The following is an 11748-nucleotide window of genomic DNA, read 5'->3' as shown; positions in this document are numbered from 1 at the left end:
GAAATAGGCAACATGGCTGCTGGCCAGGCAGAGAACCCATCTGCATAACAAAAAATTAGGGTGGGGGCGGCCAGATTTTCGCACCTATACAAATGGCACAACTAGTCCTAACCAGTTTTTTGCACCGTATACAAATGGCACACCTAATCCAATCAATCTTTCATACCCTATGTACATCAGACATTACCTTCTCAAGATCATCTATAAAACACCTTGCATTTCACCGTGAAACCAGCAACCCACTTCTCCAAGAACCCTCTCTGTCACAGAGAGTTCTTTTCTCTCTTTTGCCTATAAACTTCTGCTCTGAACCTAACTCTGTGTGTGCCCATGTTCTAGTTTTCCATGCCGTGAGGATTATAGGCATGAGCCAAGGCACCAAGCTAGTATGCTTTTTTTTTTGGAGACAGAATCTTGCTCTATCTCCCAGGCTGGAGTGCAGTGGCTCCGTCTCGGCTCATTGCAGCCTCCGCCTCCTGAGTTCAAGCAATTCTCATACTTTAGCCTCCCGAGTTGCTGGGACTACAAGCGCACACCACCACACCCAGCTAATTTTTGTATTTTTGGTAGAGATGAGGTTTCACCATGTTGGCCAGGTCGGTCTCGAACTCCTGACCTCAGGTGATCTACCTGCCTCAGCCTCCCAAAGTGCTGGGATTACAGGCATGAGCTACCGTGCCTGGCACTGGTATGCTTTTTCATAATAACTTCAATTCTAGAAGGGTACTCACTGGTCTTTATGGAGTTTCTGTAACGGATACTGTAACCCTATGCCACCAGAATGGTGCAGACATGCTGATTTTATTAGAATGAGTTCAGCCTTCGTGGTAGACTATTGGTATCCCAGAGGCTGACCATTCACTGCAGCTTATTAAATGTAGCTTCATGATGCCAATGAGTCCTCAGCCAGGTTGACTTTTTCTTCTCATTGATGTAGTCATGTCGTGATCTCTTTTGCTTGTCTTTTTATGCTATTCCAGATGATAGGTGATTATTTCTTCCGTGAGACCCTCTTTTCTTTTCTCTGCCATGGGATCCTCCTATGACATGTCTCTTTCTCTTAAAAGCACTCGTAATCCCAGCACTTTGGGAGGCCGAGGCAGGCGGATCACATGAGGTTGGGAGTTCGAGACCAGCCTGACCAACATGGAGAAATGCCGTCTCTACTAAAAATACAAAATTAGCCAGGCATGATGGCGCATGCTGGTAATCTCAGCTAGTCGGGAGGCTGAGGTGGGAGAATCGCTTGAACCTGGAGGTGGAGGTTGCAGTGAGCCCAGATCGTGCAAGTGAAACTCCTTCTCAAAAAAAAGCACCGCTGCTTCGGGCGCGGTGGCTCACACCTGTAATCCTAGCACTACTTGGGGAGGCCAAGGCGGGCAGATCACTTGAGGTCATGTATAATATTATACATAATATTATATATTATTATACATATTTTATATTATTATATACAATAATATTATTACATGAAAAATTACATACTGCTCACATATTAAAATAATATTTTGAATATTAGAATATTTGAATTCTAGAATTAGAATATATAACGATGAAATTGTTACAATAAAGTCCACCTGTTTCTTCCTTTTTTTTTTTTAAGTTTGGCTACTAGAATATTTAAAATTCACATGTGGCTTACATTTTATTTCAGAGGATTGCTTCCGTTTTAAAATCTCAGGCTGCCTGCTTAAAGGACCAGAAGCTAGGAAGGTCGTAAAATCGGAAATTAAATAATGTTATTATATTTTTTCCATTTGTTAATAGCCATATAATTGTGAACCTGAAATATCTGAGACAGATCTCAGTTAATTTAGAAAGTTTATTTTGAGGCCAGGCGCGGTGGCTCACGCCTGTAATCCCAACACTTTGGGAAGCCGAGGCGGGTGGATCACCTGAGGTCAGGAGTTCAAGACCACCCTGGCCAACATGGTGAAACCCTGTTCTTTACTAAAAATAGAAAAATTAGCCAGCTACTCTGGAGGCTGAGGCAGGAGAATCGCTTGAACCCCGGAGGTGGAAGTTGCAGTAGTAGAGATCGGATCGTGCCACTGCACTCCAGCCTGGAAGACAGAGCGAGACTCCGAAAGAGAGAGAGAGAGAAAGAAAAAGAAAGAAAACTGGAAGTGGGGAGGGAGCTTCCAGGTCCTAGGTAGATAAAAGACAAATGGTTGCATTCTTCTGAGTTCCTGATTAGCCTGGGAAAAGGAGGCAATCAGATATGCAATCATCTCAGTGAGCAGAGGGGTGACTTTGAATAGAATGGAAGGCAGGTTTTCCCTAAGCAGTTCCCAGCTTGACTTTTCCCTATAGTTTAGTGATTTTGGGGCCCCAATATTTATTTTCCTTTCACACACTATACTATTTATTAATATAAATGCATATGACCTTATACATAAGGTTAAATGCAAATACCCTGTGGGTGGGCCTGGCTCAGTTCAGGGAGAAAGCCCCCTGACTGAAAAGCCTGCAGTTTAGGTTTCATTCTATCTTCTTTCAGCCCAGCAACTGAGCACATCTTCTGTCGTTCAGGGACTGAGGGGGCGGGTCCTTAAACATCCTCCAATTAGGGACGCTGCGCTGGGACCCGTCCAATCAGGCACGCAGCTGGAGCGGACAGGACGGCTTCCGGGATTTGGCGGGGCCTTTGTCTCTCGCTGCAGCCGGAGCTCCAGGTGTCGTCTTCACTGCTCTGTGTCCTCTGCTCCTAGAGGTCCACCTTCTGTGGCCCCGTTACCTGCAGGTATTGGGGGATCCACAGCTAAGACGCCAGGACTCCCTGGAAGCCTAGAAATGGTGAGAGTGCCGGGTCCCAGATCCCGAGAGAGGGGGAGGGGCTGGTTGGAACTGGTGGGAAGTGGATGTGGCGAGACTCCGGCCTCCTTGCAGTAGACTCCAAAATCCGCGGCCGGGAGTTCTCCTTGGCGCAGCTCGGCCCTCAGTCCCCTTCAGTCATAAGATGGCTGCTGGGCTGGCAGCTGGGATCCCGGGCGTCCTGTCTCCTCCCTGCGCAGTGACTGTTACCTGGCCTGGAGCCCTCCCTGGGCAGCTCTGCTCCCGCAGCGCCGCATCTCTCCCCGATGACTCGGGGTGCAGGGTTCATGAATAGGAAGAGCTTTGGTCCATGGGGTTCCCAGACCCTCCTTTTTTCTATTAAAAATGTATGGAAGTCACCGCGAAAATATTAAAGAATTTAATCAGACAGTCATTCACAAATTATAGAGCACCCAGCTGTGGTTTGTAGTTTGTGGTCCATGCGAGGGGCTTGAAGGAAAGACTTTTATAAGGTGTATGATGAAGAAAACCAATAATTGGTTAGGTACCGTTATGTAGTTTCTTAATTTGTAAATTCAGGGTGGACATTTCCTGGTTATGTCATCAGAGGTTAATTGGCAGTTTATGGTTGGTTAAGCCTGAATTTTGTTTCCCTCAATGTTGTAATTTACAAAAAGTTTGAGTTCGATTTTTTTTTCTTTGTTTCTGAGACGGAGTCTCACACTGTCGCTCAGGCTGGAGTGCAATGGCAGGGATCTCGGCTCATTGCAACCAACGCCTCCTGGGTTCATGCAATTCTCCTGCCTCAGCCTCCCAAGTAACTGGGATTACAGGCGCCACCCGCCTCCGCCTCCCAAAGTGCTAGGATTACAGGCATGAGCCACTGCGCCTGGCCAGTTTGAGTTAGATTTTTAAAAAAATGGGGACCTTGGGACCGGAGCTACCTCAGTCTAATTGCCTGCTGCTTAATTATGTACACACTCTACAGGGGATAGATTTTCCCCTGAAATTTTCACATGTGGCCCAAGCAGAGTCTCAAGACTACTCCCCACCCCCAATTCCTCCAGCGTAACTCTGGCTTGCAGTAAAATACCAAATTTCCAGTTTTTTCTGACATTCCGCAATGCCAACTTCCTCATCCTAATTCACATTATTTTAGTGTACATTTTAGATACTGTATTTTAATTAATCATTTTTTGACAAAGCATTGGATAGCACTGTAGAAAAATTTTTTTCTGTTTGAAAATATTTCCCAGGAGAAGAAAGCAAAGAATCATCCCCTGACACTGTATTGTAAAAAATCTCTGTGCCTCTTTTTAAAAACATCTTCCCTAGGCACAGGGATCTTACCAAAATGTTTTTGGGTCAAGGTTTCCCTTTGGAAACTTTATGGAGTGATGTTTCCTCAGCCACTCCTCAGTGTTTTCCTGGTTTTGAGTTTTAGTGTACTGTCTGGGGATAAACCAGGATACCCACAATCGCTATGTCTGCTACAATGTTTAGTGAGTATCAGCTCCTGGGTCATTTTCTCCCATAGGACAGTCTCAGGTATGGAGTGTAGCTTCTCAAAAGAGCAGGTGGATGTCGTGGGGCTGAGAGGCATCTCCTGGTGCATTTTTTTTTTTTTTTTTGAGGCAGTCTCACTCTGTCGCCCAGGCTAGAGTGCAGTGGGGCAATCGCGGCTCACCGCAACCTCTGCCTCCCAGGTTCAAGCGATTCTCTAGTCTCAGCCTACCAAGTAGCTGGGATTACAAGTGCACGCCGACACACCTGGCTAATTTTTGTGTTTTTTTGTAGAGACGAGGTTTCACCACGTTGGCAGTACTGGCGTTGAACTCCTGGCTTCAAGTGATCCGCCCACCTTGGCGTCCCAAAGTGCTGAGATTACAGGCACCCCACGCTGGCCACACTTTTTTTTTTTTTTTTTTTGGAAAGCTAACCCGTTGAGACATTAAGATTGTCTTCACCCAACCCAGCTTTCATTTCTTGGAGACAGATTGCTGGTCAGCCAATCAGATGCTGGTATTAAGGGGAAAACAGAAATAATTTCTTCCCCCTGAATTCTCTAACATTTGTGAAAGAAAAAATAGTGTACCAAAAAAACTAAAAAAAACTTACTCCAGTGAGATGGTGCAAGAACTTGCAAACTAAAATGCATCTAGAGCAGTAACTGAGGTACAGTGTCTCTGAAGAGGGTAGTCATTGAGCAGTTAAGTGAGCAGGATGGGGTGGGAGAATCAAGGGATTGTGGCCTGACTTGACATGAGTCAAACACATCAGTTTTCTAATCAGCACTGCCACTCTCTGGGGGTTTATCATCTTGAAAAGATTTGTTCACTTTTTTTGACTTCAGTTTTTTACCGTAAATTGCATTTTATTAGTAAAACTTGAAAGGTAAAACATTTACAAAAAGGTGGGTTTCAGGGAGAGAAATCGTATCTAATTATGTAGTCCATTTGTTAAAAATTCTCATTTATCTTTTTCTTTCCCAGAATGAGTTTAAGAATTTTCTCGGGTGTGTCTTTTATGGGTGAGATCAAACAGAATTCCAAGTCTTGGCTTTTGAATGCTAACCAAGGAAAAAAATAGGGAGAATCTCTTTTTAATTTTGGTTGTAGAAAATAAATACTTTTCCACAAGAATATGTAGTAGATACTTGGTGAGTTACTTAGATTTGTGAAAACATCAGTTCCTCTTTATGCAGAGTACATTTGTGACAGTGAATATCTCTAGTCTATGTCCTGTTATCTTGATTTCTGAGTTTAATGCTGAATTATATGGTAAAACTTGGTACCTCCCAGAAGTGTTCCCATATGACTGATTGTTTACTACATGATTTTTAATAAAAATTATAAAATAATACATTTATCATCTAAAAGGAATGGATACTTTTGCTTTTCTTGTTGAGATATAAAATGTAAACACCTTAAAATGTCTTCCCCTTATATGATCACTGTGTTTGAGTAATTTTGCTGGATTTTTTAAACACTTACTTTCAAAAACCAAGTTAATACCTCTGACATGGAAATTAAAGCTTCAGCCCAGTGACTCTAAGCTAAGGCTAATATGGAGCCTGCAAAAGGAGGTTATTAAAGGCCCAGTTAGGTTCTTTCTGGAGAGCCGCCCCTGCAGATGTCCCAGCCTGCCCACATCAGCCATGGAAGAAGCCTTTATACTGAGAGAAGCTACAGAGCCCAGGAAAGCTGGGGACCCACAGGCAGATGCAGTTAAGGTTAACATGCAAGGGGATTAGTAAGGTCTTACTGGAGATGAAGTTGTTACTGTTTTAAGGCAGTTTCTAGACTTATAAAATAAAACAAAGTTATGTAAAAAAAATTTGAATTCCAAAAGAGTATTGCAACAGGCAAAGTACCAACTATAAGATCTTGAAGGATTGCAAAGTTTAGGCAGACAAGATTAGAAAGAAGGTGGGAGGGGATGGCAAATAGAAGGTGGGAAAATTAGATTTTATATCAGAGAATGTTTCACCCTGAAGTCAGCGTGTTCTTAGCTGGGACATAAAATGGTGTATGTTGGTTCAGACTGAGGGTAGCTCAAAGTTCTGAGCCTGTGGGAAGAAGAGAAACTTAAGTAACGTTTGATTAAGAAATATTTTCTCTTAGCCACTGAGACCAATTCAGCTGTTTTTTGTTTGTTGTTTGTTTTTAATGAGAAAAGGAAATGTGGAGTCTGTGTTTGGTTATGTGATAGGTAAGAAAAGAGAGCACCATCTAAGTCATAATGGGAGGGTGTTTCTTTCCATCAACTGTTCCTGGAGAACACAAAGGATGGATAATTTTATTAATCACAGCTATTTACCAGGATTATCTATGTGCTTCATCTTTCCCCACCTCTTTTCTTGGTCCTATACATTTCTTCCATTTGAGTTTTCCTGCGTTGTGTCTTTTATAATAAACTGGTCAACATAACTACAGTGTTTGCTGAGTTCTGTGAGTAGCTCTATCAAATTATTGAACTTGAGGGAGGTTATGGGAGTCCCAAATTTTTAAACAGTAACCCCAGCGTATAGATGGGCCTATGGAATTTGTGACTGGCATCTGCAGTGAGGATAGTGTTGTGGGACTGAGCCCTGAATCAGGGTCTTTGCTGACCCTGGGTGGTGTCAGAATTCAAATGTTAGACAATTAGTTGGTGTTAGAGAATTGCTGGGTATTCTACAAACTCTAGAGATTTGGTACCAGAGGAAAGATATCACAGAAGCCTGGCCTGGAATGGAACTCTGAGTGTCTGGGAATGGGAGGCTCTGCTCTCCTGTACACAGACTGTCACACTGCCCATTGTCCTGTGATTCCAGGTCTCCTCCCAGGGTGAGCAAGAACTGAGAACTTAGAGGAAATGAGCTGTGATAACAGACCCCTTTTTTCCACAGCTGCCACCACAGGATTCCCACCCACTCTCAAACATACACACTAGACATTGATGTGTCCACACCCCTCCCAGGACTAGGCACCACCCTCAGAATTTCACCACAACATTTTTGATCCTGGTATTTTTTGCCAAAAATCCACAAAAGTGTCTGCATGTCTCTGGGCATATCCCTACCCCCAGACACTGAATCTGCAGTAGCAACCTGCTTCTTCTACCAAAACGGTTCTGCACACCTGTTCATAATCTCGTCTGCCTGCATGGACACAAATCAGAGTACAGCCCCGCCCCCCGGCCACTATCTGATAGCACAAACAAATCCATCCACTTACATTGCACTATTCTCCACTCATGGATTTTTTTCCTTTTAACTTTTATATTTGGTTAGTGGTACACGTGCTGATTTGTTATATAGGTAAAATTGTTTTGTGAGGCTTTGGTGTGCAGATTATTTTGTCACTGAGGTAGTGAGCATAGCACCAAATAGGTACTTTTTCTGATCCTCTTTGTCCTCTCACCCTCCACCCTCAACTTGGCCTCTGTGTTTGTTGTTCCCCGCTTTGTGTCCATGTGTTTTTGTTTGTTTGTTTTGAGATGCAGTCTTGCTCTGTTACTCAGGCTACAGTGCAGTGGCATGATCTCACTGCAACCTCTGCCTGCCAGGTTCAAGTGATTCTCCTGCCTCAGCCTCCTGAGTAGCTAAAATTACAGGCACCTGCCACCACGCTTGGCTAATTTATTTATTTTTAAAAATAGTGACAGGGTTTCACCATGTTAACTAGGCTGGTCTCAAACTCCTGACCTCAACTGATCTGCTGGACTCTGCCTCCCAAGGTGCCATGTGTTATTATTTAGCACTTACTTATAAATGAGAACATGTATTTGGTTTTCCATTTCTGCATTAGTTCGCTAGAGATGATGGTCTCCAGCTCCAACCATGTTGCTGCAGAGGACATCACCTTATTATTTTTTTAGGGCCACACAGTATCTCATGATGTTTATATATCATATTTTGTTTTTATTAAATACTTTCTTTTATGTTGGAGACAGGATATTCTATTGCCCAGGCTGGAGTACAGTGGCATGATCTTGGCTGACTGCAGCCTCAACATCCTGAGCTTAAGCAATCCTCCTACCTCAGCCCCCAAAGTAGCTGGGACTACAGGCATATGCCACCACACCTAGCTAGTTTTTCTTTTTGTATTTTTTGTACGTACGGGGTTTTGCCATGTTGTCCCAGGCTAGTGTCAAACTGCTGAGCTCAGGCAATCCAACTGCCTTGGCCTCCCAATGTGCTGGGATTACAGGTGTGAGCCACTGCACCCAACAATATGTTTTCTTCTTTTTTTTTTTTTCTGAGACAGTCTCCCTCTGTCGCCCAGACTGGAGTGCAGTGGCGCGATACTGGCTCACTGCAGCCTCCACCACCGAGGTTCGAGCAACTCTCCTGCCTCAGCCTCCCAAGCAGCTGGGATTACAGGCATGCACCACCATGCCTGACTAATTTTTTTTGTATTTTTTAGTAGAGACAGGGTTTCAACATGTTGTCCAGGCTGGTCTCGAACTCCTGACCTCAAGTGATCTGCCCACCTTGGCCTCCCAAAGTCCTGGGGTTATAGGTGTGAGCCACCACGCCCAGCCATAATGTTTTTTTTATCCGGTCTACTATTGATAGACATTTAGGTTGCTTCCAGTTCTACTATTGATAGACATTTAGGTTGTTTCCATGTCTTTGCTCACAAATACTATTGTGAATAGTGCTGCAATAAACATGCATGTGCATGTGTCTTTACAATAGAATATATTTTGGGAGGTATATAGAGTATTTTTGGGGTATTCAGGTTGCTGAATCAAATGGTAATTTTGATTTTAGTTCTTTGAGAAATCATCACACTGCTTTCACAATGGTTGAACTAATTTATACTCCCACTAACAGTGTATAAGTATTCTTTTTTATTTTTGCAGCCTTGTAAGCATCTGTTTTTTTTTTTTTTTTTGACTTTTTATTAATAGCCATTCTGACTGGTGTGAGATTGTATCTCACTGTGGTTTTTCTTTACATTTCTCTAATGATTAATAATGAGCATTTTTTTAATATGCTTGTTAGCCACATGTATGTCTTCTCTTGAAGAACATCTGTTCATGCTTTTTTCCTAGTTTTTTTTTTTTTTGTAAACTTGCTTAAGTTCTTTATCAATTTTGGATATTAGACATTTGGCAGAAGCATAGTTTGCAGATATTTTCTATTGTTCTATAGGTTGTCTTTTTACTCAAGCATAGTTTGCAGATATTTTCTATTGTTCTATAGGTTGTCTTTTTACTCTGTTGATAGTTTCCTTTGGTGTGAAGAAGCTCTTTAGTTTAATTAGGTCTTATTTGTCCATTTCTGCTTTTGTTGCGATTGCTTTTGGTATCTTCATCGTGAAATATTTGCCAGTTCCTATGTCTAGAATGGTCTTTCCTAGGTTATCTTCCAGGGCTTTTGTATAATTTTAAGTTTCAAATTTAAGTCTTTAATTTATCTTGAGTTGATTTTTGTATGTAGTGTAAGGAAGGGGTCCAGTTTCAATCTTATACGTAGTGCTAGCTAGTTATTCCAGCACCATTAAACGGAATTCTTCCCACATTCCTCTTGTCAGCTTTGTAGAAGAAGATCAGATGGTTGTAGGTGTGTGGCATTATTTCTGGGCTCTCTATCCTGTTGCATTGGTCTATGAGCCTGTTTTTTGTTTTGTTTTGTTTTTTGTACCAGTACCATGCTGCTTTGGTAACTGTAGCCTGGTAGTATAGTTTGAAGTTGGGTAATGTAATGACTCCAGCTTTGTTCTTTTTGCTTAAGATTGCCTTGACTATTTGAGTTTTGTTTGTTTGTTTTGTTTGTTTTTGTTGCATATGAATTTTAAAATAGTTTTTTTTCCTGTTAAGAATCTTTTTGGTAATTTGATAAAATAGCATTAAATCTGTAAATTTTTTTTTTTTTTTTTTTTTTTGAGACGAAGTTTTGCTCTTGTTGCCCAGGCTGGAGTGCAATGGCACAATCTCGACTCACTGCAACCTCCGCCTCCTAGGTTCAAACAATTCTCCAGCCTCAGCCTCCTAAGTAGCTGGGGTTACAAGCGTGCACCACCATGCCTGGCTAATTTTTGTATTTTTAGTAGAGATGGGGTTTCGCTGTGTTGGCCAGGTTGTTCTCAAACTCCTGACCCCAGGTGATCCACCCACCTCGGCTTCCCAAAGTGCTGGGATTACAGGTGTGAGTGAGCCACCGTGCTGGGCTAAAGTATGTACCTTTAATGCCTAGTTTGTTGAAGGTTTTTTACATTAAGTATGTTAAATTTTGTCAAGAGCTTTCTCTGCATCTATTGAGATAATCTTGTGGGTTTTGTCTTTAGTTTTGTTTATGTGATAAATAGCATTTATTGATTTGTGTATGGTGAACCAACTTTGCATTTTAAAGACAAAGCCTACTTGATTATAGTGAACTAGCTTTTTTTTTTTTTTTTTTGAGATGGAGTTTCACTCTGGTTGCAGTGGCATGATCTCAGCTCACTGCAGCCTCTGCCTCCTGGGTTCAAGTGATTCTCCTGCGCCAGCCTCCCAAATAGCTGGGATTACAGGCATGCGCCACCATGCCAGCTAATTTTGTATTTTTGGTGGAGACAGGGTTTCTCCATGTTGGTCAGGCTGGTCTCGAACTCCCAACCTGAGGTGATCCACCCGCCTCAGCCTCCCAAAGTGCTGGGATTACAGGTGTGAGCCACCGTGCCTGGCCAAGTTATTTGTATTTTTGTATGTTCAGTGATAATGTTCATTTTGTCATTTCTAATTGTATTTATTTGAATCTTTTTCATTAATCTCGCTATTGGTTTATTTTATTAATTTTTTCAAAGATTTAACTTCTGAATTTCTTAATATTTTGTATAGTTTTTTTATGTCTAAATCTCCTTCAGTTCACATCCGATTTTAGTTTTTTCTTGTCTTCTGCTAGTTTAGGAATTTGCTCTTCTCTTATTCTTTTATTTGTGATATTAGGTTGTTAAATCGAGAACTTTCTAACTTTTTGATGTGAGCATTTAATGGCATAAATTTCCCTCTTAACACTGCCCAGCTGTGTTGCAGGGATACTGGTATGTTGTATTTTTGCTCTCATTTGTTTCAAAAAACTTCTTGATTCCTGTCTCAATTCCATTATTTACCCAAATATCATTCAAGTGCAGGTGGTTTAAGTTCCATGTAATTGTATGGCTCACTGTAAACTTCGCCTTCTGCGTTCAAGCGATTTTTGTGCCTCAGCCTACCTAGTAGCTGGGATCACAGGTGCCCGCCACCATACTCAGCTAATTTTTGTAATTTTAGTAGAGTTGACGTGGTTTCACCATGTCTTGGTGAACAGACACCATGTCTGGTCTTGAACAGATCTGAGGTGATTTGCCCGCCTCGGCCTCCCAAAGTATGGGGATTACAGGCGTGAGCCACCATGCCTGGCCACTTATGTTGTTTTTAGATGGAGAGTTCTATAGATTTCTATTAGGATTATTTGATCAAGTATTGAGTTTAGGTCCTAATATCTTTGTTAATTTCCTGCCT

At 42.0% G+C, this 11748-nt stretch overlaps 1 protein-coding gene across 2 annotated transcripts in view; it reads left to right on the top strand.

Moving 5' to 3' along the window:
* The first annotated feature begins 2629 nt into the window (after positions 1-2629).
* Positions 2630-11748, top strand: part of LOC129489852 (zinc finger protein 273) — a 41740-nt gene continuing 32621 nt past the window's right edge. Inside the window, exon 1 of one of the 2 annotated variants that reach the window (XM_055293029.2) lies at positions 2630-2796. In XM_055293029.2, coding sequence (XP_055149004.1) covers positions 2794-2796 — 3 coding nt within the window. In that variant the 5' untranslated portion in view covers positions 2630-2793. The remainder of the gene's footprint in view (positions 2797-11748) is intronic. The other variant, XM_063608904.1, reaches the window with a different exon arrangement.

Source organism: Symphalangus syndactylus, chromosome 9, assembly GCF_028878055.3.
Source record: "Symphalangus syndactylus isolate Jambi chromosome 9, NHGRI_mSymSyn1-v2.1_pri, whole genome shotgun sequence".
NCBI classification, from domain to species: Eukaryota; Metazoa; Chordata; class Mammalia; order Primates; family Hylobatidae; genus Symphalangus; species Symphalangus syndactylus.
Note: the sequence above shows the minus strand (reverse complement) of the source record. Positions and strands in the feature narration are given on the sequence as shown.